The sequence below is a fragment of the Phocoena sinus genome, chromosome 16 (genome assembly GCF_008692025.1).
Source record: "Phocoena sinus isolate mPhoSin1 chromosome 16, mPhoSin1.pri, whole genome shotgun sequence".
Lineage (NCBI taxonomy): Eukaryota > Metazoa > Chordata > Mammalia > Artiodactyla > Phocoenidae > Phocoena > Phocoena sinus.
The window spans coordinates 25,285,399-25,313,390 of record NC_045778.1 but is presented as its reverse complement, the minus strand read 5'-3'; the positions used below and the strand labels follow the sequence as shown (position 1 = coordinate 25,313,390).

Below are 27,992 nucleotides of genomic sequence, written 5' to 3'. Positions count from 1 at the left end.
ATTTCATTTTTTTATGGCTGAGTAATATTCCATTGGAGATAGATAGATAGATAGATAGATAGATAGATATCACATCTTCTTTATCCATTCATCTGTTGACAGACATTTAGGTTGCTTCTGTGTCTTGGCTACTATAAATAGTACTGCTGTGAACATTGGGGTGCATGTATCTTTTCAAATTAGAGTTTTCTCCAGATATATGCCCAGAAGTGGGATTGCTGGGTCATATGGTAACAAGGTATGCTGAAACTACTGATGAATGCTTAAGGAGGAAGAAGATATTTACATAGTCTCAAGTATTTCACAACAAGATATTTATTAATTACAAGGGGGAACACAGTAATGCCATAGTAGAAAAACCTGGCAGATAACAATCTAAACAAATAATCAAGGTTACCATCACCATTATTGGGATAAACAGCTTGTGCCTCCTAATATAGAACGCACTGAGGGCAACACAACAGTGTTTTTGAGGTATTCCTGCTAAAAGTTCATAACCTGATATAATCATAAAGATACATCAAACACTAATTGAGGAATATTTTACAAAATTACTGCCCTATAATGTTGAGAAATTCCAATATCATGAAACAAAAAGAACTACTCCCAATTAAAAGAAACTGAAGACATGAATACTGAGTAAAAGGCATGATCCTGGATTTTCTTTTGCTATAAAAGATATTACTGGGGCATTTGGAAAAATCTGAATGAAGTCTACAGATTAGATAATAGTATTATATTTGTACTAATCTCATGATTTTGATAATTGCACTGTGCTTATGTAAGAGAATGTCCTTGGTTTTAGGAAACACATACTAAAGTCTAAAATTGCATCATGTTTGCAATTTACTCTCAAATGGTTCAGGAAAAGTTAAAATATATACTTATGTATCATGTACATATGTATATATGTGTGCATGTGTGTATATACAGAGAGGAGAGAACTATTCTTGTAACTTTAATCTGAAATTATGTCAAAATTTAAAAGATAATTCATTAAGATAACATAAATTAATACCACGCTACACACCCATTAGAATGGCTTAAATAGAAAAGACTGGCAATTATTGACAGGGATGTGGAGAAACCGGAATCCTTATACATTGCTGGCGGGATTGCAAATTAGTACACCACTTTGGAAAACAGTTTGGCAGATTCTTAAAAAGTTAAATACATACTTACCATATATCCCAGCAATTCCAGTTCTTGGTATCTAGTCAAGAAAAGTGAAAACATATGTCTACACAAAGATTTCTCTATTTCATTACAGCATTTAATAATCGGTAAAGACTGGAAACATTCCAAATGACCCATCAGTGAATGGATAAACAAAATATGGTATATTTATATAATGGAATACTATTAAGCAATAAAAATGAAATTCTGATTCATGCAACAATATGGATGAACCTCAAAAATATGCTAATTAAGAGAAGGCACAAAAGACTGTATATTATATGATACCATTTATATGAAATTAGGAAAATTATAGAGATGAAAATAGATCAGTGATTCTAGGGCCAAGGGTTGGAATGGGGATTGACTGAAAACAGGCACGAAGAAACTTTTGAGGAGTAATAGAAACCTTCTAAAACTGGATTGTGGTGATGGTTGCACAGTTGAACCTTAAAATTAGTGAATTTTATGGTACATATATTATACCTCAATAAATCTATTTTTAAAAGATTAAACAGGGTGTCCCTGGTGGCGCAGTGGTTGAGAGTCCGTCTGCCGATGCAGGGCACACAGGTTCGTGCCCCGGTCCGGGAAGATCCCACATGCCGCGGAGTGGCTGGGCCCATGAGCCATGGCCGCTGAGCCTGCGTGTCCGGAGCCTGTGCTCCGCAACGCGAGAGGCCCGCGTACCGCAAAAAAAAAAAAAAAAAATTAAACAGCCCACCAAAATGAGGAATAAATGGACTGACTGTTCAATAAATAGTGGTGGAGTCATTGGCTATCCATATGAAAAAAAAAGTAGTCATTACTTCACCCCCCACCCCACCCCCACACACACACTATTCCAGCTGGTTTAAAGGTCTAAATCCTAAAACTTTAGGCTCTTTAGAAGAAAATATGGAGGATACCTCTTTGCCCTTGGGTGTGCATGGTTTCCTTATGACTATAAAAGCACAAGACAAAGATAAAAATATCAATAAATTAACAACTTTTAAATTGGAAATTCATGTACAACAAAAGGCACTAAAATAAAGCTTAAGGACTTTATTATAAATACTTGCAGCATTTATAACTAATAAAGGATTAATATCCAGAATATATAAATATTTCCTACAATAAGAAAAAAACCTTACACACAATCTGATTGAAAAATGGTCACAGGATAGGAATATATAATTTGCTGAAGTGGAAATTGTAAAAGTCAATAAATATATGAAAAGAAGTTCTGCTTCACTAGTAACCATGAAAATGCAATTTATAATTATGTGACAGAAATTCACACCCATAAGATTGGGAAAAATTAGTTTGATATTACCAACATTGATAAGGATTGTCCTAATTGCTAGTGGATGTAAAGTGGTACAACTACTCTGAAGTGCAATATGGTGTTATTTAGTCACATTCATATCTACAACTTAGCAATTTTATATATAGATACATTCCTAAGGAAAATACCAGAAAACATGAACAAGGATGTTTACTGCAGCATTTTACATAATAACAAAACAAAAAAATTCTTTTTCAAAATTTTGCCTGTTCTGGATCCTTCCATCCTTTGGGTCTCTGCCTCCCTATGACAGAAGTGAAACAAAAGTAATAATGATAGGAAAGGAAGATGTACTGGAAAATGCCCCTGGAATTCAGTGAACTTCAGGTAGGAACACTTGAAAGTTTAAATATTTTAGGAAAGTCTTTACGGTAATGAAGTCTTCTGTGAACTAGTAAAAATTTACCATGGACTAGCACTAATCAGAAAATTGGACTTGATATTCTCTAAATTCCCTTCTAACCTGAACAGTCTGTGGTTCTCATATTTATGTATTTAAAATTTCTGAAGTGACTCTTAATACTGCAGCTAATTTGTTATGCACAAGCTTATGAAATATACTAGTGAAATCATATTATTCTCATTTAAGTCCTACATGATTACTTCATGCAAGAAATAACTAGGAGAAGTAGTGTTCTCACCTCATATCCAGATCTTCATGGAAGTAATTGCAGTATCTGCTTTTTCTAATGCATACAGACAGGATAAATTGTAGTAGTTAAAAACCTGGACTCTGGAGCCAAGCTGCATTGTTTTAAAACCTGGCTCTTCCACTTATTAGCTTCATAACCCTGGCAAGTTATTTATCCTCTCTGTGCCCAGGTTTCTCTATCTGTAAACTGGGAACTATAGATACTAGTGGCATGTAAATATCAACAGTATATTGATACAATATAAATAATAGTGGTATGTATGAAAGTAAAGCACTTTAAAAATGTAAACAATTAAAAACAATGTAAACTACAAAGCAAGCACTGTGTAAGTGTTAGCTGTTATTAACAGAATAGCTTCAATCCTGAGAGTAACAAATGACTCATGGTGCTTTCAGGAAAAAAAAAAGAGAGGCCAAGTTGTCTTTAAGCTTTTTGAAATGAAGGAGGGATATATATATTATATATATATGAACATCTGCTTTTCCCTACCATCTTTCATTTTCCTGCTTCCCCCTTTGAATTCAGAGGTTCTTAACTAAGAAGGTATAAATCCTCTGCTTATGTACTTTCCCTTCATAATATTTATATGTCCTCATTACCAGGCGGTGCTCTTTTTTTCAGGCTGGACGGCAACTGGAAGCTGAGCAGGCCTACAAGTACACGGTGAAGGTATGATGCAGATACCTCTGCTGTTCATACTGTACTGAGGTTGGTAAACTGGAGGGCAGGTGCTGGCTTCATTCAGGACTTGACTTTACAGCATTTTATGATATGAATATTTTTCTAGAGGATTTTCTTACCATCTTTGGCCATTATCATGGGGCTGCTGGGTTTGGAATAAAAACCCGCATATTACCATGCGGGATCTTTTGTTAACCTCCCTGGGCCTCATTTTCCTCACATATAAAATGAAGGTGTTGCTCTAGTCCAGGGGTCAGCAAACTTTTTCTGTAAAGGGCAAAACAGGAAATATTTTAGGCTTTGTGGGCTACATGGTTTCTATTGTAACTACTACTCTGCCCTTGTAGTGCAAAAACAGCTATAGACAATACACCAACTAATGAGCATGGCTGCATTTCAAATAAAATTTTACTTACAAAATAGGCAGCAGGCTGGATTTGGCTCATGAGCAATTGCTTGCCAGCCCCTGGTCTAGTCTATCAGTTATGATTGCAAGTAATTTGACTTGGAAGACAGTGGCTTAAACAAATTAGGAGTTTTATTTTTCTCATCTAATGAAAAGTCCAGAATTGGTACCACAGTGTCATCAGAGACCCAACCTCTTTCTTTCTGCTTCACCAATCATAGCATGCAGTTTCCATCCCTCATAGTTGCAAGACAGCCATTGTAGGTCCAGCTATCATATCCATGTTTCAGGCACAATAAAGAACAAGGCAGGGAAAGGACAAAGGGGCCATGCTAGCTATTTCACCTCCCTTTAAAGAGATATGACTTTACCTTACATTTCATTGGCAACAACTGAAATTACCCCTAGCTGCAAGGGAAGCAAGAAATGTGGCTTTTTAGTTGGTTACCTTGCTGCCCTGGAAAGAAATGATTTTGTTAGTAAAAGAAGGGAGAGAGTGGGTTTTCAGTAGGCAACTAGATGTGTCTACTACACATCTAGATTTAAAAATTAAAGTCTGATGTCTTTGATTCCTGTGTCTTTCATTCCTTTCTCTCACTTGCCAAATAGGAACATTATTCATTAGTTAAGATATATTGGGTGATAAGGTAAACAGTTTTAAAAATAAACTTTAAGTTATTTTACAAAAACATACACAAATTGTGAGTGTTCATACCACGTGATGAATTTTCATAAAGTGAACACATCCATGTAACCAGCACGATGTTTTGAGGTCTCTTTAATGGAGTTATTGTGAAATAGAGAATATAGGAAGAGTCAATTCCATCCTGAGGAACTATGTTCTTTAGCTGTGGTTCCGCAAAAGAGGGGTCTCCACATAGGTATATCAGGTATGACATGTGTCCTTCCCTTCCTCCTCTCATGCAGCTGAAATTGAAAGATGAGAGTCTGCTTGCAGAGATCCACATGGTACAGGAGACAGTTGGCTTTGGAAATCCATCTTTCTGACATCCTTCCACCTGAAGAATTTTCTGTATGGGACACTGAGCTCCTTTCCTTCCCAGAGAAATTATACCCTGGATGTTTCACCATATGAGGGCTTGGGATAAAGAAAAAAGGATCTTCAGCACAAACTGAAACCCATTCACTTATTTCCATTGGCTATCTTACTGGATGTCTATGTTACTGGATGTTTTAGTGGTTGACAGTAAACTGGATGGCAATAAAAAAATCTAAATAAGAGATTCAGAATTCATCAGTTAAGGTATACTGAGGTATATATAAGAACATAACTGTGTGTGTGTGTGTGTGTGTGTGTGTGTGTGTGTGTGTGTGTGTGTGTGTGTGTATAAGGGATAGTAGCTTCATTATTAGGGTTTCCGGTGAAAGCTTATCAGGATCACTCCTGAAAGAGGTCAACTGCTAAGGTCGTTGGCCAGGTTCACTTACTGGAACTTGGGAATTAAGGCATCATTTCTAAGGTGGGCGGAAAGGAAGAATGCTGTGCTGGGTCACTGCATTAGAGCAAAGAGCATATGAGTTGGCCAGATCCTTTGGATCCAACAGTGAACAGAGAGGCTTAATAGACTGGTCTTTGCTGAAGGTATCTTCATGGATCTAAATCACAAGGGCTCCATGAAGAGTCCATTACCCTATAACAGATGCAAAACTCCTCACAACGGAGGCCATTTATTCTAGGGCTAGAGATGACAAAGGAACCATACCTCACCCCTGTCCTCCGGATCAGTTTACAGCAAAACCAGAAATAAAGGCTCCCCTCCTTCATTTTTTAAAGGAGGCGGTTGAGAGACTAGGAGGGAGGTAGAGCAGGAGGGAAGGTGAGAGGCATATTAGTAAGCACAGAACGGTAAAATCAACTCTACATTCATTTATAGTCCTTCTACTCTCAGTCCTAACACTACCTCCTTTATGAAGTCTTCCTGAGGCACAAAGGAATTATCAGGTTCACCTTCTCTTCCGCTCACTCCAGGACTGTGTACTGACCACCCCTAGTTACTCTGGTGTAACTTCACCATCTCCCCTACCAGACTGTCAAGCTTCCTGGGGGCAGGGACAGCGCATCTTTGCGTTCTCGGCAGCTCGCCTTGGCCCTAACTGGTGCTCGGAAAGTTTGCTGGAAGGATGGATTTGTGGAGCACTTTAGCACTTCTTAGCCGCTCCCAGGACTGTCCACTACTCCTCCCTCTGGCAGGAACCCAAAGGCCAGTGAGGGCCGGGAGACCCCACAGGGCTCTTCTCGCACCTATCCGGCCCCAAACTGTAGCGCCCGTCCTTTGCGGCAGTTGAGGTACGTTAGGTTCCACTGTGTTGCGTTACGGGAAGTGTAGGGGGGAAAAGCGGAAGAGGCGGGGCGAGTGGGCCGTTCGCTTCCGGCACCGAGGCGCCCGGCCTGGGGTCGCGGAGCTCGGAGGCAGGCAGTTCCTCAACGCTGACCTTTCCCGGCTGTCCTCCGCGCCACCGAGGCGGTAGAGCGGATCCGCGCGGGAGGCCAGAAGCTCCGAGGCGTCGCAACTGGTGCACAGGCCCCGGCGCCTGCCGGCTGCGCTATGGTCCAGCTCAGTGAGTGATGGGGTCCCCGGGAGACCTTAAGGGCGGTCGCCGGGGGTAGGGGGCGTACGGGACTGGGTGGAGCGGCGCTCTCGTAGACGAGCTAGAGGCTACCAGTACCTGAAACTGCACACTTTTGACCCTCTCCTCAGTGGTTTTCTTGTTTTGGTTTTAAGTTTTCGCGGAAACCCTATGAGATAAACGGCATCAATTTTATAAATGAGGCAGCTGGACTCCGACATGGTCCAGAGCCAGTGTTGAGTGCGTTGGGGGATGGCTGGAGTGCATAAGAGGAGTTTCACAAAGAAACGGTATCTAAGTCAGATTGACAAGAATTGGTTGGAAGTAAGGACCTTTCAGTGGAGGAAGGGGGCTCATTTCATCTATCTCATTTTGTCGGTTTTGTGCCCTCGATTCTTGTGTTTTAACCACTTTTTTGTCTACAGGTACTCTGCTCCTCAAGGCCTACCATGGAGGCCACTTAACCATCCGCCTTACCCTGGGTGGCTGTACCAACCGGCCTTTCTACCGCATCGTGGCTGCTCACAACAAGTGCCCCAGGGATGGCCGTTTTGTGGAGCAGCTGGGCTCCTATGATCCACTGCCCAACAGTCATGGAGAGAAAATCGTTGCTCTCAACCTGGACCGGATCCGGCATTGGATTGGCTGTGGAGCCCACCTCTCTAAGCCTGTGGAAAAGCTTCTCGGTAACTCAGCTCTAGCCTTACCTCTCTGAGGGGATTTTAAATTGAAATCAGCTCGAAGATGATGGGAATTAAGAACGATTTTCATTATCTCCAGGCTAATCAGGACTGGAGTGAGAACTGAAATTGATCTGATTGCCATTTTGAATCTGGAGATTCCTTTTGTAGACTCCTTTGAGACTTTCTGGATGACTGAGATTTTATGCTAAAAAATGGGAATGGTGTGTCTTGAATGGCTATCTGTCAGTTCTTTTTTTTTTTCCAAGTAAGGAAAATAGTGTTAGGAAGTAGACAACATCCACTGTGACCTTGCAGTAAACGGAAGGAAATGAGTTGGGGGAAGAGGTAAAACATTTTGTTGAGTGAGGAACTTGATTTGAATCTATGTTCTAGATCAGGTCTCTGTTAGACCTCAGTTCAGTGATGCTGAGTTCCCAGGGAAACATTAGCTTGTATTGTTATAATGAATGAAAATACTGTTACTTTTAGGTCTTTCTGGCTTTTTCCCTCTGCATCCGATGGTGATCACAAATGCTGAGAGGCTGCGACGGAAACGGGCACGAGAAGTCCTCTTAGCGGCTCAGAAAACAGATACAGAGGCTACAGAAACAAAAGCAAACTGACTTCAGTGATCATAGCACTGGGAACAAGGTCGAAGTCCTCTTAAAATATTTGTGCAGATCTCTTAGTTTTATTATATTTAGAGGTCAATAAATGGAATTTTTCAAGTCATCCATGGTATTCTGGCCTGACCTGAACAGGGCCCAGGGAGAGGTTTGTTCTTGACTGACATAAAGCTGGGTATAGGTACTAATTAGCTTTTTCAGCCTTCATCTGGGGAAAGACAGTGGCTGTGGGGTGGATTGGACTCTGGGTCTCTTGGACAACTTTACAGCCTGCTACCTTCTAGGACTTCCCTGTGTTTCAAAGTCCCCAACCAGCATGTCTGTGTCCTATATAACTAATTCCTACTTTAGTCATTTATGGTCATCCCACCAGCTCAGGAACACAGTTACTTCACTTACTGTTTTTGTAATTGCAGATTTACATTGTCTTGTAAATGCAAAATTTCAGATTTACAAAGGTAGGTTTGTTATGAGCTTTTAGGCTCTAACAACCTACTTTTTAGGAATAACTGGAAGAAAGATAATATTGTAAAGTACCCACATACATTTTAGGCCTTTTCCGTGCAAGGTTATTTGTGAGAATTATATCATGAAATTAAGTAGGATTATCTTGTTTATAGGAGTGGAAGCTGAAGTTCAGCAGTAGAAACTTGCCCAAGGCCACATAGTTTTAATACTGGGCAGAGCTAAGAGTCAGACCCCAATGTTCCTACCTGGAGAGCCCTTTCCAACATGTCATATTGTCTGTAGCCGGGGAAATGAGCTAAGATGAGGGGCTTTACAAAAATCCATTTAAAAAGTCAGTGACAGAATCAGGTTTAGGTATCATGATTTTGTAATACAGATGACTGGTTGTGTCCCCCAAAACCCAAATAGCACATAGTCTGTTCCACCAGAAGTGCAGCAGGATTAGATGGTTTTAGTGCACATTGGATAATACAGATTTCATAATCTGACATAAAACTAAAACATAGGAGATTTATAGAGATTCTATAGCCCTATCAATGTACCAAACTATTTTATTCTCTGGGTTTTATATTCTGAGAACAGTTACCAGCCATCTCAAAATCTGAGGTCATCAAGGCTCTCCCAGGGTTGTCACTGGTTGGCTTCCACTTACTTTGGGGCGACTTTAAAGGCACAGCAGTCAGAGAGCAACTGACTTTACCTGGGTTTGATCTTGGAACTAGGAAAGAGAAATGTTTTGAAAACCATTTCAAAGTTTAAAAGATAATAATCTACCCTGGAGAGTTTGAGGTCTTTGGAGAAGCTTTAATTGGTAGAGCAGAGGAGAATGTAATTCTGGAAAGTATTGTCCAGTGAGGGGAACTGATGTGAAATGGATATTTTGAGCCACTTAGTTTCTTCCAGCTCACGTATTCACTTTGTGCCCTGGTCTATCTTTTGTCTAAGATCTATATACACAAAATTCCTATGTGAGCTCATCCTCTCCCTGATTTCCAAAGTTTTCTCTAGCCCTAGCCTTGCTTTGGATTTCCAGGCCCAGATTTTTCACCAAGTCTTGAATGATTGCATCAGCCTGTCTTGCTACCCACTCAAGTCCAGCATGCTCAAACCCAGGACTGCACTTGAGAAAGCTTTTGCTTCTGAAGTTTAGGTTTTAATAAGATGAGCATTTGGACCATGTTATCTCCAGCAAAGTGGAAGGTGATTTAGGAGCTGGAAGGTGAATGGAAATGATTCTGTAATAAATGTCAAATCTAGAAGTTCTATCAGACAAAGAATTTTTAAAAGACCGGTATTTTGTCTTTTTGCTTAATGTAGGCTTTATAAATTGCAGGGCTCAAGGGAAAGTCCCTACCCAGCGGTCCCAACCTGTAGGTTGCAAAATTATTTGGGCCTCAGAGCTCTATGTACTCTTGTCAGACCATCTTTGGAAAAGAACAAATCTGTTTAATCTTCAGGTTAAATTTAAACCATGTGAAATTGCCAAATGCCGATGATACGCTGTTTTTCACTGAAAAAAAGCAAAAAGAAAACAGTGCATAGGTTCAGTCTAATATAAACGTTCCTTATATTGTTGCATAAACTAAGCTAGGACGTTGGGGAAAAGGTAGGTGCGAGATTTCCAGAGCATCGGGAGGAGGGCCGCGGAGGAGAGGGCGTGGTGGAAGGAGGTCCCGGCGCTAGAGGAAACCAGGGACGCCGGCTCCACTCTCCGCCTCAATTCTGGCCGACGCAAGCTTGGCCACACCCCACTTTGCAACCGCCGTAAAGTGTGGTGTCGTGGCTCCGCCCGTTCCGGTGCCTCTTGTGACGCCGGCGCCCTGGGCTTTTTGCGCGGGAAAAGGGTGTCGCCCAGGTCTGCTCAGCGTCACTGGAGTCAGGCTGATTTCGCTGAGGTCGCCGCCGGCTCCGAACCGCTACCGGCCATGGGGCTTCTGGAGCTGTGCGAGGAAGTATTCGGCACCGCCGACCTTTACCAAGTGTTGGGCGTGCGGCGCGAGGCCTCAGACGGCGAGGTCCGACGCGGCTATCACAAGGTGTCCCTCCAGGTGCACCCGGACCGGGTGGGCGAGGGCGACAAGGAGGACGCCACCCGCCGCTTCCAGGTGCGCTAGACCCCGGTCCGCCGGCTGCCCGGGCTTTCCTCCGTCTTCTGGCCGCCCGACCCCGCCCAGGTGGAGTGAGCCGAACCCGGCCTGGCGTTTTCTAATCTTTATTTCTCGCGGCGCGGTTTCAGTGAGAGGCGCAGGGTTGATTTTTGGTTGCTCTTTCCCGCAGATACTTGGGAAGGTCTATTCCGTTCTGAGTGACAAAGATCAGAGAGCAGTGTACGATGAGCAGGGAACAGTGGACGAGGATTCTGATGTGCTCAGCCAAGATCGGGACTGGGAGGCCTATTGGAGATTACTGTTTAAAAAGGTAAAGAACTCTGGAGATTTCCTTGTGACTGTTTTCATCATTCATTCAACAAACGTTTATTGAATGCCTCTAAGGCCTTGCATTTTGTGTTGTGTAAGAACGAGGAATTTTTATTTGGCCTCGAAATATCAATAAACACACACATAAACACCGGCGTTCCTCAGGAAATACCTATCTACTTATCGATCTTTGAAGAAGGGAAGACATATCTCACCCTTAGTTTGAACCGTGTGTGTGTGTATCCATAACACATGCACCTACATACACACACACACTCTTACTGAAAATGGGTCTTTAATTTTCCGTTGATGTAAAGTGCTTGTAGTGAAACGGGGGCATTTGATTTTTTACAAGATGTGCTTTATTTTACATATTCCGATGTAAGTCCTGAAACTTTTCCTAGCTTGGAAACTTCACTTAAATTTTCCTGGTCTGTAGCGTAGCAGTTGTAAAGGTTGGATTAGGGAGAACTCTGGAAAATCTTTGGCATAGAAACTTTGGTTCCTTGCAACAATTTCAACTCAAGTAACTGAGTTGAGGAGAAACATTTCAACACCTAAATATACTTTTTACTAGTATTTCTTTTATTTAAAATAAAATTCTCAGAGTTAAAGCATATGCCTCTCATTTGTTCAGATATCTCTAGAAGATATTCAAGCTTTTGAGAAGACATACAAAGGTTCAGAAGAAGAGCTGGCTGATATTAAACAGGCCTATCTGGACTTCAAGGGTGACATGGATCAGATCATGGAGTCTGTGCTGTGTGTGCAGTACACAGAGGAACCCAGGATAAGGAACATTATTCAACAAGCCATTGATGCCAGAGAGGTCCCGTCCTATAATGCCTTTGTCAAAGAAGCAAAGCAAAAGATGAATGCAAGGAAAAGGAGGGTAAGATTTTGAATGCTGTTTATATCTTGACTGCTTCCAAAAAGAATTTGAGGATATTTACAATAATGAAAATATATACAAGACTGCTGAAATAAAGATTAGGTTTAACTTGATTTGTAGTTTTCATCTAATAAAATGAGCAGATCAGCTCATTAAGAGAACCTTTTTTTCTACTGTGTTGTGCTCAAGAGGATTTTACTGCATGGATTATTTAGATAATATCATTTTAAAGTACCACTGAAATATTCTTCATATGGGCCAATTCTTGTAACCTTGCTGAGGCATTCCTGAGGAGATAAAATAATTGAGTCCAGATACACAGGCTAGACAGTGATTCTCACTTGGTTAAGGCGTGGCGGGGAGAGTGACAGAGGCTGTCCCTTTAAAACTGTGTCTTGTTAATTCAGATTCCTTTGTTCTTGCCAGATTGATTATTGAGTTGGACCCAGAATATACATTTTTTTAAACAAACAATTTAGTTTATTTTGATAACAGTGTCTTTCCAAACACACTTTGAGGTACACTTTTGTGGAGTATCAAGGACTGTGGCTTGTGTGTCCTTTATACGCATATTAAACTGTGGAGCTGGTGAGGGTAAGGATGATGGCAGGGGAAAGGAGCTTAAGGATATCTGGGGTTCAGGGAGGGAGTGGATTCAAGGTAACAAACATCTGTGCCTCTGGTCTTTTGGTATTAAAGGCACCATTGCCTCAACCTGGCTTTCATAATGGGAGCTCCACGGAGAGCAAACAGTGTAAGACTGTAGCTCTTTGGTGGGTACTTTACTTTGTATGGCTGAAATGGGGGTGGAGGTAGGTCTGCAGCTTTTAGGTAAAGAGACAGGAGAAACCTGACACCTGTGCTGAGTTGAGAGAAGGGAATGTGTATCAAGATCATCATTTTGGCTCATAGGCTACATCTGTCTAGATTCAAGCTGACAGTTTATCTTAAGTTGGTAATCATTTTTTTAGGTGAAACTGAGCACAGCTGTATTCAGTAATAGGCTATTAGCTTGAGAAACTTCCCTAGAGTTTGGGGGAGCGGGGCGGGAGGCTGGAATACTTTTGAGTGAGACTCCCACAAACTTGGAGAGGGGAATACAGTATTAAAAGAAATAAATTGAATACAGGGACTGAAAGTAGACAATGGAAACTGTCTCTTTATTGGAATAACAAGGTCCTAATGTAGCATAACTCCCAGTATTAATAGTATTCATTGCTACTTAGAAAATTCACTGGGGGTTGGGGCCTCTTATAGTCTTACTTGTTGCCCTGAAGGAAAGAATGAACTTATTAACCTTTCCCAAGGTATTCTTATGGTATTTTGGAATCAGTGCCCTAGTAAAATTTGGCAAGAGGAGGTGGCTTTGAAATCCGGTAAAGAAAGGTTAAAACTGAATTTGTTAGAGTTTATCCTAACTACTCAGGGGAAATTTTAAACCAGGGTTGCTCTCAAGGCTGCCACGAGTCACATGTAGTAAATTGGGTTTCCAGAGGAGGAATCTGAGGTGCCTATATCCTGGCAGAATTTTGAGGGCATCCTTGGCTAAGTGACCTTTCTTAGCTCTTCTAGCATTTTGGTTTCCTTCCTGTCACCATGTGGTTTATGAAACCAAATTACCTGCTTACCCCTAGCAAATACAAATGGGGAGCAGTCAGAAATGCTTATTGGAATCAGAGGATCTACTGCTTGATGTCAGCAATGCCGCCTTTTAGTGAGTGTCATATTTATGCAATTTTATCCTTTTAATTTATATAATCTTCAAATTGAAGGAGTCTTAAATTTGCTTTGGGGAAAGAGGGTGTATTTTTAGTATTTGCTAGATTGCCATAGCGTCTCACATGAGTTTCTGTTTTAGGCTCAGGAAGAGGCTAAAGAAGCAGAAATGAGCAGGAAGGAGTTGGGGCTTGATGAAGGAGTGGATAACTTGAAAGCACTCATTCAGGTAAACCTGGCAGGTTGTCTGAAGGTTGCCACCACTTCTTTCATGTTCTGATTCCTGCTGCTAATATTTTCTTTGGAGTGTATGTACAGTATTGTGGGCATTTTGTTTTCTTCTTTTAAGACATTCAGGTACCATACAGTCATCCTTTTAAATTGTACAGTTCAATGGTTTTTAGTATATTTATCAGGTTTTACAATCATCAGCACTAATTCCAGAACATTTTCATCACCCTAAACAGAAACCCCTTATCCATTAGCAGTCACTCCCCATTCTCCCTTTCCACCAGCCCCTGGAAGCTGCTAAGTACTTTTATCTCTGTGGACAGTCTTGTGTTTTGAAAGCTTGTGTTTTAACTTCTCAAACAGAGCAGACAAAAGGATCGGCAAAAGGAAATGGACAATTTTCTGGCTCAGATGGAAGCAAAGTACTGCAAACCTTCCAAACGAGGGGGGAAAAAAACAACTCTCAAGAAAGAAAAGAAATAATGGAATTTTCTCTTCAAAACTCCTTAGGTGTTAATTGATGCCATCGTAGGCAAGGTGCCGTCAAGATTTGAAGACAAAAGTTAACTCTTGAGAAAAGTTGTCTTTCAAGCCTAAATTATTCAGATCAACTATGTAAACCAAACAGAATCTCTCAACCTGATGTTAGTATATCCTGGAAACTAGTTAGTATATCCGTGACATTCTGTGAGGTCCTCCTATGAAGGAATTTGGTGGTGATCATTGAGGGAGCGGAAGGGTATATGCTTCCTGACAGCACTCTTCTATGGGTCTTCTGTACAAGGAACTGTATCTATAATGCAGATCTATCCCTACCACATTTAGCAGTTGTCATTTTGCCACACAGGAGTGAGCTGCAGGGTATTCAGTGGTGTGTGTTTATTAGAACAGGTACTTTACCTAGCCTTCAACACACTTGCTGGACATCTGTCTTCCAAATACTTGCCAATTTACTTTCAGTCTTTTTTTTTTTTTTTTTTGTGGTACGTGGGCCTCTCACTGTTATGGCCTTTCCCGTTGCAGAGCATAGGCTCCGGACGCGCAGGCTCAGCGGCCATGGCTCACGGGCCTAGCTGCTCCACGGCATGTGGTATCTTCCCGGACCGGGGCATGAACCCATGTCCCCTGCATCGGCAGGCGGACTCTCAACCACTGCGCCACCAGGGAAACCCCTGCTTTCTTAATGTTCTTGCATAGACCCTCTCCTTTTTGTTTTACTCAACTAAGTTTTGCACTCTTTGCTTGAGGTTTATATGAGAAACAGGTGTTCAGATAACTTCAAGCATCTTACATGATTAAATAAACAAGTAAAAAAATGACTGTTAAGTTCCAGGAGCTTTTTAAATGATCCCAGTGTGATCATTTAAAAGATGATCTAGGAAAGATATGAATGGTGCTTAGGATAAAGAAGAGAGAAGAAAAGTAGTCCTAGTCAGCATTGTAGCAGATAGCCTGGTTTAAGTTGCCTCAAGAGATGTTGTAGTCCTGCCTGTAACTGCTGAATGTCCTTAGGTCACTGAGCTTGTCTGAACTTCTTTCCTCTATAAAAGAGTAAGGGAGCTGGGCTAAATGACTTGTCAGAGGCTCCTTCTGACTCTTAACTTTAACCTTGAAAGGCAAGCCGTCTTGATCCAGTGGCTTGTTATTATGTACTCCTGGTATTGATTTGTGAGAATAGTACAGAGATTTTCACTTACATTTAGTTGAATTGGTATGAACTCATTAGAATATATGGAAATTTTTTAGGGACTGTTCAACTTAAAATCTCTGATTTGTAAGCTAATATATTCAATACCATATACATAAAACAAGCCTTCTGTTACTGAGATTTATGTATCATGATTTATCTGAGGTAAGCCCGTGACACGTTTTCAGTTTGTGATTATAAACAGGATAAAAAATACTCTTTAATTGCATCAAAAATACAATTTTAATGCAGGTTGTTTGAAGCATCCGTCTTCATATGATAGCATTAGATAACTGCGAAATAATAAAATTACCCCAATTGAATTGATCAACTCTGAAGATTAACAGTAAGATCTAAAACCAGTATGATCATCAAAATTAAAATTCAGTGAAATTTAAATAAAATAAATGTAAGCCATAGTTAAAACCATTGTTTCATTAATGAGTGCACTCAGGAAAGGTCCATGTGAAAATTGGAAGAATGTCAAAGTTCTCTTCCTTTGCTCTTAGGATATGTTTATACTGGACTAATTTGCAGGGTTTCTGAAATTTTAAGAAGTTGTGTCTTGCTGGCTCACTAATAGAAATATTCTATAAATTTTTAAATTGCCTTTCTTAGATCTGCAGGAGAAAATCGGCAAGGTGAGTTTAATATTTGGAAATAAATACGACCACTAAAGTACTTTAAGAAGAAAAGAAGCATAACCTGATGTCAAGCAGGTGTTGTGAGGTTGAGTCATCCTATGTGAAAAAAAAATCCATTATGGTTTATTACATAGGTTACTTTACACCAGTGCTCAACATTTATGTCTTTAGTTACTCACCCCTGCCATATCTGTCTGCCTATGGAATTGGACATCTAAAGAGAAAACTTTAGGAACGACTCACCTGTTTGATGAGTAGCTCAGATTTTTGACAGCATTGTCTCCTAAAAATGATGTAAAAGTGAGTACACCTGTCCAAAAATTAACACAAGCAGAAGTATTGCGAAGCCAGTGATAATGTTATCAAACAATTTCCTACTTTTTGTGTATGTATAGTCTGATAGAATCCTGTAATAATTGAACTGATCATTGTTAACAGACATATTATGAACAGTGATTTGGAGGATATTACTCTTTTGTTACATCTTTGGGTACAAATTTTACTGTCCAGTGAAATGGTTAACTTATGCTGAAAGAAGACAGTAACTGGAGATAGAAGCAGTACCCATGTAATCTTTGGCTGATACTGTTCTCAGTCTGTTGTACCAAAATAACTCTTCATGAGGATAGTTTCAAGTTGTCTCCTGTTTACAAGCTCTGCATCACGAGATGACTGAACACTGATTTGCGAAATCTTCCCACATGTTCCCTGCAGCATGAGGCAGGTTCTTCTCACTTGCCCTATGGTCCCTGCCTGGTTCTAGTGATAGGTCCACCTCTGTTTTGAGATTTTGTAGATCCATGTAACTGAGGACCTGTCAGACAAAGATGACATCATAGAGTAACATTAGTAGACATTCTAGATTTGATTGTCTCAAGTTCATGTACGGGCTTTTTTGCTCCAGTTATCAGTTAGACTTTAAATTTGGAGCCTGTGACTAAATAGTAATGTATATATTTACCAAGGCAATAAAAACCATGTTTGCGTATTTTATAATGTAAAAGTAAAGAAACAAAATCTATATTTAGATATGAAAGCAGTAACCTAATTTTAGAAAATAGCCACTAATTTAAAAGGACTTACCTAAATATTATACTAGTTATACTTGACCGGCAGCATGGCCAAATGTAATAACTAGCTCAGAGGCAGCAGTGCTTCTCTGAGAACTGATCCAAGAACCGAATCCACTGAAAGCATTCAAAGACTACCAAATGATGCTACTAGGAACTGAACTAAAAGAATTCGCTTGGATTACAGAGAAGGTTTGAGGCAGATTACTTTTTAATGTACTTGCTGATTAATCTGATTATTAACAGGAAACATTTCAACTGCCCAATAGTTCTAAATTTCACCTATAACATAAGGAGAAAATGACCCTGATGGTGAGACCATTATAGGAAGAATTAAGACATCCTTAAATTTTCTCTCATCACTCACATGAAAATAGAAACTATAGAATATAACTTAGAAGACAAAAAAGTTAATGGGATAGAATCAGACTCCTTGTGTCTTGACATTGTGAATTTCTTTTCTTACCTTGGCCTAGCAGCTTAACTGACCAGGGCAGTTTAATCCATAGCAATATGGGGTTTGCCAAGTAATAAAATCCATGCAGTGTTTGAATGTTACGAAAATGACTTATTTGGCTTAAATTTTTTAGATTAAAAAAAAAAAGTAGTTTGCTGGAATGGCAAGAGGTTAATTTTTATATGAGAAAACAAATCTGGAACTTTCTGGCTTTGAGCAGTGGAGTTCTGTAATTTTTTTATTATATCCCATATTCCAAAATGAATTTGAGGTAATTTACAAAGATGTAGGAAAACAAAATGTAATAAAATCTGGAGGAAGGAAAAATAAACATGGAAAACAGCAGGGTCTTAACCACATAGTAGTAAAATAAAAACCATGGCCCGACCTGTTCCTGCAGATCCCCTGCCAGGTCGGGCCTGATGAGGATGCTCAGTAGCACATGAACGACGATACTGTGTGTCCGGCTGAAAAAGAGAGAAGATGAGACACTTCTTACGATGTGACTTCTCCCAGAGGATAATGTGTTACTTGGTTTAGGAGGGAAAACCTTGAAGTTGGACAGCAATGTAATCGACATCATCTGACATTCTGAGGGACAAGTTGGCTCGTTCCAAGTAAGAAAAATCCCAAGCCAGAAGCCCACAGAGCCATTGTTAACTTGTAAAAATTTCAAGTTCTACAACTTTATTAATATGTCTTTAAGAAAATCTTAGCATTTATAAATAATCCGTATGGTTTAATATTTCTAAATACTTACAATTGGCTGTCAAGGGAATTTTTATCTGATTTCCATTGCCTGCTGACTGTTTAAAACAACAGAACCAGAACCTTTTCAGCAACATTGAAACACCCATGACTACTTCCATGCTTGAAATGTGACTCTCAATATGGAACTCAAACATTTCAAAATTATCTCAAGGGATTTAAAGATTTTAAGATACAACTAAAATACCTAAATGGAGATATTAAAAAAAGCTATCAATACCATCCCACTGGTACTTCTAGAATAAAAACGTCCCTCTCAGTTTCCTGTCAGCACTGGTATTAAGAGATTTGAGATTTTTTTTCTTTCTTTCCTGATGAAGCCCCATGTTTTCTATCAGGAATCAGCAAACTTTTTTGTTGTGTAGAGGGCAAGATAGTAAACGTTTTATGTTTTGTGGTACATACTGTCAGTGGAACTCCTCAGTTCTGCTGTTACAGTAGGAAAGCAGCCACAGACAGTGAATGAGCGTGGTGGCTCTGCTCTAAGAAAACTTTATTTACAAAAACAGGCAGTAAGCTGAACAGCCCATGAACTAGGACATAGGAAAGAAAAGATTCTTCCCTAGGACCTGCAGAGGGAACATGGCTCTGCTTACACCTTGATTTTGGACTTAATAGGCTCTGGAATTGAGAGAATAAATTTCTATTGTTTTAAGCCACCCAGTTTGTGGTAATTTGTTATAGCAGCCCTAGGAAACTAGTACAATGTCCCATTCATTTACTACTCTCACCACTCTTCTAATGGAGGAAGGATCGTACAGTGCTTTAGGCTGATACAGTTTAAGGGTTATGAGTTGAGATAAGTGTGTTGCAAATACCACTGTCTTGAAGACTGGTATAGGATGTAGGTTCCTGGTGCCTGGTTCCTGGGCCATAAGTGTGGCCCCAGTCACTTCCTAGGCTCTCCAAGCCCTCTTGCACAAAGCAAATGAGGTGGGGCTGAGCTCCTGGCTTACAATTTTGGGCAAGGTCAGTGCATGATCTCCAGTCTCCCAATCAGGTTTTTTTCTATTGTTTAAAAGTAAAAGGGCTAGTAAATGTACATTAAGTGGTAAGGCATTGTCAGCATTTCAAACATCAATTAACTAAGAACCCCTAAAAGTCTTAACTCGCACATCCACCAGTCCACATACATAATCTGATACCGTTTTTTGTGTAATTCCCTAAGAGCAGTGTTAGAGAATGAAGTTAATGCTAATCTGATACACACTGGGGTTTAACATTTTGCTTATTCTCAGAAATAGCTAAACTTTAAATTGCTTAGAATTTGCAATTTATGTATAAGTTAAAAGAATGAGTGACAGAGACCAGTTAGAGTTTCAACAAAATATACTTAAAACTTAAAAACATTATTTTTATTAGAACCTCATCTTTTATTCTTAGAGTTGATTAAGCCACCATATAAAGCCTTAAGTCTGCCAAACTATTTTTTTTCCCTTTCCTCAACTATCAAGACCATAGAGGAAGTATGTCACTCTACCAAAAATGACTGAGTTGTGTTGGGCCTGGAGAAAAAGTCTGGTAAAAGGAGCCTCTCGTGGGGCTGCTGATGGTTAGGCTCATCCACCGCTGCACTTCGAGCTCGACTGGAATCGCTATGGGTTTTCTGCAGAAGAGATAAAAATTACAGAAACAGTTAATTTGTAGTGGAGCTGTGCATGTCCTTTATCAACCCTAACAGGTATGGTCACTGCAGGCCAAGCAGCTCCAATGCCATCGTCATGAATCAGAATTCATTGTGTACTTTTGACAAAATATAGTGTTAAGTCAAGACCAGAGCACAGACCCTGCAGAATTACTGACCCTGAGGTTTTACAAGCACATGGAAAGGCAATAGGAAAGAGACATACCGTTTGCCTTTGTGGCCCCACAGTACTCAAGTGTTCCACTTCAGCTGTGCCAATAGGTGGCAGCAGATTATTTCGACTCAGGGGCAGTGGTGAGGGAGAGAAGAGTGAGTCGGCCGCCACTGGGCTGCAGATCCCATCAGCAAAAACCAAGACATGAAAGCATAAAGTTATAACAATATAAGCAAACTGATTAGAATCAAATAAATTGAGCAGATGAGTTTAATTTCATGCACAGAAAGCTTTAAGCTGCCTACATTTTTAAGTGAAGAGATCTCAGTGAAAGGATTTTGGAGAATTAAAGTTTTGGGTTTCCTTCATAGTATTTTCTTATTGTTGAAACTTCATCCTGAGCACACAGCAGAAGTTGACCCTTTCTCCCACAGAGAACTGGAATAAAACAATTTTCCCTATATTGTGTTGTATTTCTCTGACAGTTATGGATTTGTAATTTCACATCTGATGGAACTCACAGTTCTGGGCTTTCTGGTTGTCCTTCTCACTAAAAACTATAATTTCCAGGTAAAGTTCCTAAACTTATTTCCTTCCATGGGATTTGGAGCAGTTTGCAGTATTACTCATGCCCAAGATAGTAATTAAAAGCTGAATGGTACTTTTCATGTCCCAGAAAAAAACAAAGCAGCTTACTTTGAAAAAAGCACTGTTAGAGGGATGAGAGATTAATTATACATCAAGACCACTCATACTCAAATTAATGTATAGCTATATCAGTATAGATATAGGTACATCAACAAAAGAGCAGCTGAGAACCCTGGTGTCCTAACAAAGATTTTTGGTGGTTTTGGACACCTCTTTTAGTAGGTCTATTGGGATAAATTGTAACAAGAAATTGAAAAGTCAAAATCAAGAAGTGTTGGGAGAGAAGTATAGTGACGTCCTGGATTTAGAGGCTGAATTCAAAACACAGTTATGGTGTTGTCATCTCACACCCTTGTTCTTAGTCTTAGAAATTAACTATCCTAAGATGTTTTGTAAGTCAACAACTAATGAAAGAATTTTATTTTAAAGACTTGGCTTGGTATTTTTTGCACAGTGAGGCTCAGAGTGTCTAGTGAATGAAAGGTGGGAAAAGGGAAGAGAACATGTTTAGTGTTACTTCCTAACACGTGCCAAGGGACATATTTCCTGGTGTATAAGCATCTACTTATCTGAGGTTTTAAAGTTTTCATTGTCAATGGAATAGGTAGATCCTAATGGTACAGAAAAATATTAAAGGAGAATTAACTATTATTTGGGGAAGAATTTCACTGAGGATGTTCCCACTAAGGAAAATGTTTTAATAAAATACACATGTCTTGGGGGCTTCCCTGGTGGCGCAGTGGTTGAGAGTCCGCCTGCCGATGCAGGGGACACGGGTTCGTGCCCCGGTCCGGGAAGATCCCACGTGCCGCGGAGTGGCTGGGCCCGTGAGCCATGGCCGCTGAGCCTGCGCGTCCGGAGCCTGTCCTCCGCAACGGGAGAGGCCACAACAGTGAGAGGCCCGCGTAACGCATAAAAAAAAAAAAAAAAAAAAAAAATACACATGTCTTTTATTCCTTTGGTGAGTTCTGAAGTATTCTAGCCAACATTTTATTTGTAGAAATACAAATCTTTAGCTAAATCAATAGGAAGATCCAGTATATCTGTATTTCATTCAAATTTAACTCCATTTTTTCTGTATTAGATTTACACCAGTGTGCAGTTCATCATGAGAATATGTAATGATTACTGTTTAGGCATATATTTCAATCTTAGATTTAAATTCATTCTCTATGTAAAATTCTTCATTAGTTTTACCATAGATTCCAGATATTCTGCTTTTGAAACCTACACTCGGGATCCTCTGAGTATTTCTTCCATAGGTCTTGGTGTTCCAGCGCGTGAATGGCTTGTGCTGATGGGATGAAGGGTACGTGGTGGGGGATTGCGTCTCCTGGCGGACTGCACTGTATATGACAGAAATGATGTACTAAGCTCCAGGGCTCGATTTGGCCAATTTCGAGTTGAAAAGATGGTACTGGACCCAGGCCTCATATGTAGCTTGTCATCAAGATCTCTAGTGTCCAAATATCAGAAACCCACAGTGAGATCAAGATTGCTCTGTACAAGGAGACAGAACTCAAAGGGTAAAAAGCCTTAGACTATAAAATACATTCAAGGGAGAAAAAAGCGAAAAGAAAAAACAATAAATAACCTAGTTTTAGAAGTTACATAATCTAGCTCAGGCATGAGAATGTGTACCTAAAAGAAGGACATCATTTCAATCTTACACATAATTTACTAGAATGGAGACTTGGGAAAGCAAGTCCATTTTTCACCTGCCATCACAGTCACTTCTTCAGTTACTGGTAAAGACTAACCTGTAGGGTACCGACTCCAAAGTGCTTCCCAAAAGTCTACCTCAGGGACTGTGCTTCCTACCATGTTTGAAGCACTCTTTTGTGCTGAAGGAATGTCACCAGAAAGACTTAGTTGAAAGGCCAATATTGCTGCTTAGTAGTGGTGTGGCACTAGTGTGGCTCCCACTGCAGAGATTAAAATGCTGAGCTAGTTGGAGCCTACAGGGATGGGGGGTTCCTTGGAAAGCTGGGAACAGGCAAAGGGTCCAGAGCTTTGTACAGCCCAGGGCAGTAGATCCCCATTTGCATAAACAACTGTGAAATATAACACTTTCCTGTAAGTACTCTGATAAAATACCATGCTCAACAGTTCAGTAGCTTAAACTCTGCCTTGTAGATTCAGCGGCTTTGTTTTTTTGTTTTAAGCAGATGAGAGAATGTTTGATTCTATTGTAAGGCACCTAAGAGATAGTATTTACACTGTGATGTGGAGGGGAAGTGAAAGAATAAAGCTCTGCCAGGTGCTCTTGGCTTTCAGCAAGTTCCTCAATCTTTCAGGCCACTTTGGTGTCCTCTAGTGCAAAATATGCCTCAGGGTTTGGAGAACTTTGAAGGAAAAATGCCCATCACAGAATAGGGCTAAACCTTGAGCATTACTCATATGAGATCTTTCTGATCTTCCTAACCATTCACTTAAGCCTTTTCTTTACACAGCCTACTGCTTTCTAATTACAGGGGATTAGGCCTTAGCTGCTCTTTGTTCATCTTTATTCTTCCTCTGGACTACTCATTCATAACTGGATTTATCACCTCCACACTTCTAGATCAGCCTTCAAATCTGACCTTCTATATGGCCCATCATTGTAAACTCAACACACCCCAAGCTCATTTTCCCCCTGCCAAATAAGCTTCCCTTGAGCTTGAAATCTGAGTTGACTTTGATTCCTCTATTTTTATAGAATTTGATTTCTTTTGCAATATCTCCTAAAATATTTCATTCCTTTTTTTAGTCTTGCTACAACTTGAGAATAGACCCATAGCAGCCTGAACTCCTGCATTAGACTCCTTACTTTCATTTCCTCCTGCATCAATCCAATCTGTGTCCTACTGCTGTGAAATCTATCTTTCAGATTCCTGTTTTAAATATATGTGCTCCCCAGCTGGACTCACACATTGCTCACGTGGGAATGTAAAATGGTACAATTCCTTTGGAAAATTGTATGGCAGTTTATTATAAAGTTAAGCATACACTTAACCTATTCTGTACTGAAAAATGAGACCATAGGTCCACAAAAAAGACGTGTAAGAATATTTATAGTACCTTTTATACATAACAGCCCCAACCTGGAAAATAGCCCAAGTGTTCATTAACGGAAGAATGGATAAACAAATTGTGGTGTACTATTACAATAGAATACTACTTGGCAATAAAAGAGAATCACATGCAACAACATGGATGGATCTCAAAAACATGACATTCAAAACCCTCCATAGTCTGGTCCCAGTGTTCTTTAATTTCATAGTGTCTTCTTTCCCACTAATCACACCATGGTCTATTTTAGTTGTAGAAGATTGTCAGTGGTCTTTGATCAGAACATTAAAGTTCTAACCTATTGCTTCCTATCCTACTACAGCAAAAATGGTCGGCTTTCTCTTCTAAATATTTGTATTTTCCTGTTTCCAAACCTTTTTCCACACCATTCCTCCTACCTGCTGCTCTTCTCTGCTTATCCAATCTTCTATCTTTCAAGGATACGTTCAAAACCTACACTTACCCACCAAAATGCTTCCCTTCTTTGGGACTACCATAGTGCTCACACTGAGTACACAAACTTCGCCCTCAGTCACAGGAATGCCCTGTATGGTTAGGTCTCTTTTTACCTTTGTGCCTTCTCAACAGTTATTTTATCAGTTCCTTGAAGGTGGAGACCATTTTCCTTATATGTTTTTACTCCCCAGATGTCTCTGATTACTTGGTATGTACTCAATACATGCATGTTGATTGACTGACTTTGCTTTCCTTTTTTTTCTCAGTGATCTACTTAAACTCTATAGTCTTAAAGTTTTATACTTCTTACAGGAGCTTGTCCATTAGGGAGAGATTTCTTGGCTGTAGAGGCATCCCATGAACCAAGAGACCATTCACACTTGGCTGATGACCACTTGCTGCTTGACAGAGACTCATCTACATATCAAAAGAAGGTGTTACTCATTGGTTGGTGAAGATATCAGCTTGGTTTCCCAACTTTGCCAGAAGTTAGTATTTCCAAATTAGGTCATTTATACATTTTTCTCCTATGCCTTAACTTTTGTAAATCTTGGCCAGTACCCCAGCTGGAGCCCTAAGTCCACTGTCAAGATGACAGGATCAGAGTGCTTTCCTCTCCATTTCTAAATGGGGAAGCCTGGTCAACTTAGATGAAAGCAATTAATAGTCACTCTCATAGGGGAGAGAGGACCTTTATTATTATTATTTACATTATACTAGAAAACAAAATATGGAACAAAAATGGGGAGAATAAGGGTAAACTCTATCTCTTTTACTATCACATAATCCTATGCTCTGCACCAACTAATGCTTTCTCCTTCACTACACCTGGAGCAGTCAGCTCTCAATAATAACGTAAATTCTGAAGACTTTATTAGAAGGAGTTAATTGTATTTTAATGTTAGCAGGATTTAATCTTAACTGCCACCGCCACCTTAGTGTCCTGTTTATTTTCTCTCTCAGGTAGTCAGTTAAGTGCCCTTTCTGGCCAGCTCCTTCTCTGCCACAGTATGCATTTTCCTCCTACTTTGTCTTAAGAATGTTTGGATTATTGCTTCTCCTTCCTTTGGTCATTAACAACCAGAACTGTGTACGTTAACTTTTCAGGACTTAGGCTACCTAGGTCATAACTAGGCCAGTTCAACATGTAGAAGTATTTTATTACCATCATAGGAATATTAGATTATTACCTGGGTCATCCTCCAATGTGATAAGGTATGGGCCTTACTGAGTTTATTTTTATTTAGTTTTTTTTATTGAAGTAGAGTTGATGTACATATTATATAAGTTACAGGTGTGTACAGTATGGTGATTCACAAGCTGAGTTTACTTTTAAATAACCTTTTTAAAATATAGCTGCACAATATCTGGCCAGTACACCAACAAAGCAAATACTAGATGTGGTACTAAACACAGGCTCGATGAGCATGGGCCAAGGATGAGAATCCTTTTTTTTTTATCCCTCCCCTGCTCCCACACCTTTTTTGCTACAAGTAACGCTGGGGAGCTATCATTGTAAGAACTGGGATTACATAAATCATTACACATGGATGAGACCAGGCTTATCAACCTTCTGCAAGAAATGGCCATTTTTATATGCTTGTCTGCAGACTTATTTGAAACCATTTTCTCCTCCCTTTGATTTGCCTTTTACATCTGGTTATGATTAGTAAACATCCAAAAAGCAAAAATGTCAACAGATTCAAATATTAAAAATAAAACAAAAACCAGGTAGTCTGAGATAAGAGAAAAAAGAGGGAAGAAGTCAAAAAGAAATTCAAAGGACAGAATGTTAAGGCCATAGAAGATCTGATATTGGTCCCTCTTTTCATCATATTTTTCATTTTTTCCAAAGCAGACTTAAGTTGACCATATAGTTGAGTCTAGATTGCACAGCTTATAGATGCCTTTTCAAAAGAGCTGATTGAGAATTACTTATCAACTCTAATTTTCTATTAATTTTTTAACAGGTTAAATTTTTAAAAATTGTGGTAGAATATACATAGCGTAATATTACTGTGTTAATCATTTTCACATGTACAATTCATTGACATGAGTGCATTCGCTGCTATTAATTTTTTAAACTGAAATTAAACTTATCTTTGCAAAGAGTCACTGGATTACTGTGATAAACACATAACTTTACTGAAAAAGTCATAGTGATACAATTAAGGCAAATAACTGAGCAAACTTAGTCTACAAGAACAGTCCTAGGTTCTCCAATACATTCCCCTGTGCGACTTACCGGATTTGAGGTGATGGACAGCACCTTAGACTGTGGCACTCGAGGTAAGACCAAAGGTTGTGGTGCATTCAGCACACAGGGGCTTTCTGAAGCTGGTCTGGTGATTGCAACATTACTGTCATCATCTGAGCAAAGGAATAGAATCTATTATCCATGAATATCTTCAGACCCACAACAACAGTACTGTGAAAAAAAATCTCTCATGAGAATTCATAATCTCAAGCTAGGCTTCACAGCTTTGCAGCCCAGTTTCATACCACCTGCACAGTTCAAAAAAACACTTTAAACCATGAATTTATTTTAAAGTGTTTCCCAGGCTGGTGATTCCTGTTTGTACCTGGCAGAAGGAAAAGCAAAGATTAGTAGAGCAAAGCTGTCTAATAGAACATTTGGAGATTGAAGGAAATGTTCTACATATGCACTGTCCAGTATAGTGGCCTCTAGCCACATGTGGCTACAGAGCATTTAAAATCTGGCTAGTGTGGGATCTAATCAAACTTACAAGCTTTTGCACAGCAAAGGAAACCATAAACAAAACGAAAAGACAACCTACAGAATGGGAGAAAATATTTGCAAATGATGCAACCAACAAGGGCTTAGTTTCCAAAATATACAAACAGCTCATACAACTCAACAGCAAAACCCTATCCAAAAATGGACAGAAGACCTAAACAGACATTTACCGAAGAAGACATACAGATGGCCAACAGGCATGTGAAAAGATGCTCAACACTGCTAATTATTAGAGAAATGCAAATCAAAACTACAATGAGGTACCACCTCACACCAGTCAGAATGGCCATCATTAAAAAGTCTACAGGGGACTTTGCTGGTAGTGCAGTGGGTAAGAATCTGCCTGCCAATGCAGGGGACATGGGTTTGAGCGCTGTTCTGGGAAGATCCCACATGTGGAGCAACTAAGCCCATGCACCACAACTACTGAGCCTGTGCTCTAGAGCCCATGCACCACAACTACTGAGCCCACATGCCACAACTACTGAAGCCCACGCACCTAGAGCCTGTGCTCTGCAACAAGAGAAGCCACTGCAATGAGAAGCCCGCGCACCACAATGAAGAGCAGCCCCCGCTTGCCGCAAGTAGAGAAAGCCCGCGTGCAGCAACAAAGACCCAATGCAGCCAAAAATAAATTTATTTTTTTAAAAAAGACTACAAATAACAAATGCTGGAGAGGATGTGGAGAAAAGAGAACCCTCCTACACTGTTGGTGGGAATGTAAGTTGGTGTGGCCACTGGAAAACAGTATCAAGGTTCCTCAGAAAAATAAAAACAGAATTACCATAT

The 27,992-nt window shown here is 39.9% G+C and overlaps 4 protein-coding genes across 7 annotated transcripts in view; 3 read left to right on the top strand and 1 right to left on the bottom strand.

Annotated features, from left to right (window-relative positions):
- Window positions 1–5,498, top strand: part of CFAP70 (cilia and flagella associated protein 70) — an 87,053-nt gene extending 81,555 nt beyond the window's left edge. Inside the window, exons 28-29 of the mRNA XM_032607977.1 lie at window positions 3,778–3,825; window positions 5,171–5,498. Of these exons, the coding sequence (XP_032463868.1) occupies window positions 3,778–3,825; window positions 5,171–5,251 (129 nt within the window). The 3' untranslated portion in view covers window positions 5,252–5,498. The remainder of the gene's footprint in view (window positions 1–3,777; window positions 3,826–5,170) is intronic.
- Window positions 5,499–6,606: 1,108 nt separating this feature from the next.
- On the top strand, window positions 6,607–8,247 carry MRPS16 (mitochondrial ribosomal protein S16). Its single transcript, XM_032607312.1, has 3 exons — window positions 6,607–6,823; window positions 7,258–7,518; window positions 8,005–8,247. The coding sequence occupies exons 1-3, from the start codon at window positions 6,811–6,813 to the stop codon at window positions 8,136–8,138; spliced, it is 408 nt and encodes a 135-aa protein (XP_032463203.1). The 5' UTR covers window positions 6,607–6,810; the 3' UTR covers window positions 8,139–8,247.
- A 919-nt stretch (window positions 8,248–9,166) lies between these two features.
- DNAJC9 (DnaJ heat shock protein family (Hsp40) member C9) overlaps window positions 9,167–27,992 on the top strand; it is a 29,054-nt gene continuing 10,228 nt past the window's right edge. Inside the window, exons 1-5 of one of the 3 annotated variants that reach the window (XM_032607310.1) lie at window positions 9,167–10,714; window positions 10,887–11,027; window positions 11,664–11,918; window positions 13,777–13,863; window positions 24,758–26,634. In XM_032607310.1, the coding sequence (XP_032463201.1) occupies window positions 10,535–10,714; window positions 10,887–11,027; window positions 11,664–11,918; window positions 13,777–13,863; window positions 24,758–24,772 (678 nt within the window). In that variant the 5' untranslated portion in view covers window positions 9,167–10,534 and the 3' untranslated portion in view covers window positions 24,773–26,634. Of the gene's footprint in view, window positions 10,715–10,886; window positions 11,028–11,663; window positions 11,919–13,776; window positions 13,864–14,228; window positions 19,973–24,757; window positions 26,635–27,992 lie in introns of those variants that run through there. The other 2 variants (XM_032607308.1, XM_032607309.1) reach the window with 2 other exon arrangements.
- The window catches only part of FAM149B1 (family with sequence similarity 149 member B1), a 62,703-nt gene continuing 50,487 nt past the window's right edge, over window positions 15,777–27,992 (bottom strand). The window contains exons 8-14 of one of the 2 annotated variants that reach the window (XM_032607306.1): window positions 26,691–26,815; window positions 24,756–24,862; window positions 22,170–22,394; window positions 20,342–20,465; window positions 19,972–20,097; window positions 18,112–18,190; window positions 15,777–17,010 (exon numbers count right to left, since the gene is read on the bottom strand). In XM_032607306.1, the coding sequence (XP_032463197.1) occupies window positions 16,937–17,010; window positions 18,112–18,190; window positions 19,972–20,097; window positions 20,342–20,465; window positions 22,170–22,394; window positions 24,756–24,862; window positions 26,691–26,815 (860 nt within the window). In that variant the 3' untranslated portion in view covers window positions 15,777–16,936. The remainder of the gene's footprint in view (window positions 17,011–18,111; window positions 18,191–19,971; window positions 20,098–20,341; window positions 20,466–22,169; window positions 22,395–24,755; window positions 24,863–26,690; window positions 26,816–27,992) is intronic. The other variant, XM_032607307.1, reaches the window with a different exon arrangement.

Bases quoted from the DNA above. Each gene is read 5' to 3' on its own strand.
- MRPS16 (XM_032607312.1), top strand. The intron at 7,519-8,004 runs GTAACTCAGCTC...TGTTACTTTTAG, and splicing joins GCCTGTGGAAAAGCTTCTCG to GTCTTTCTGGCTTTTTCCCT.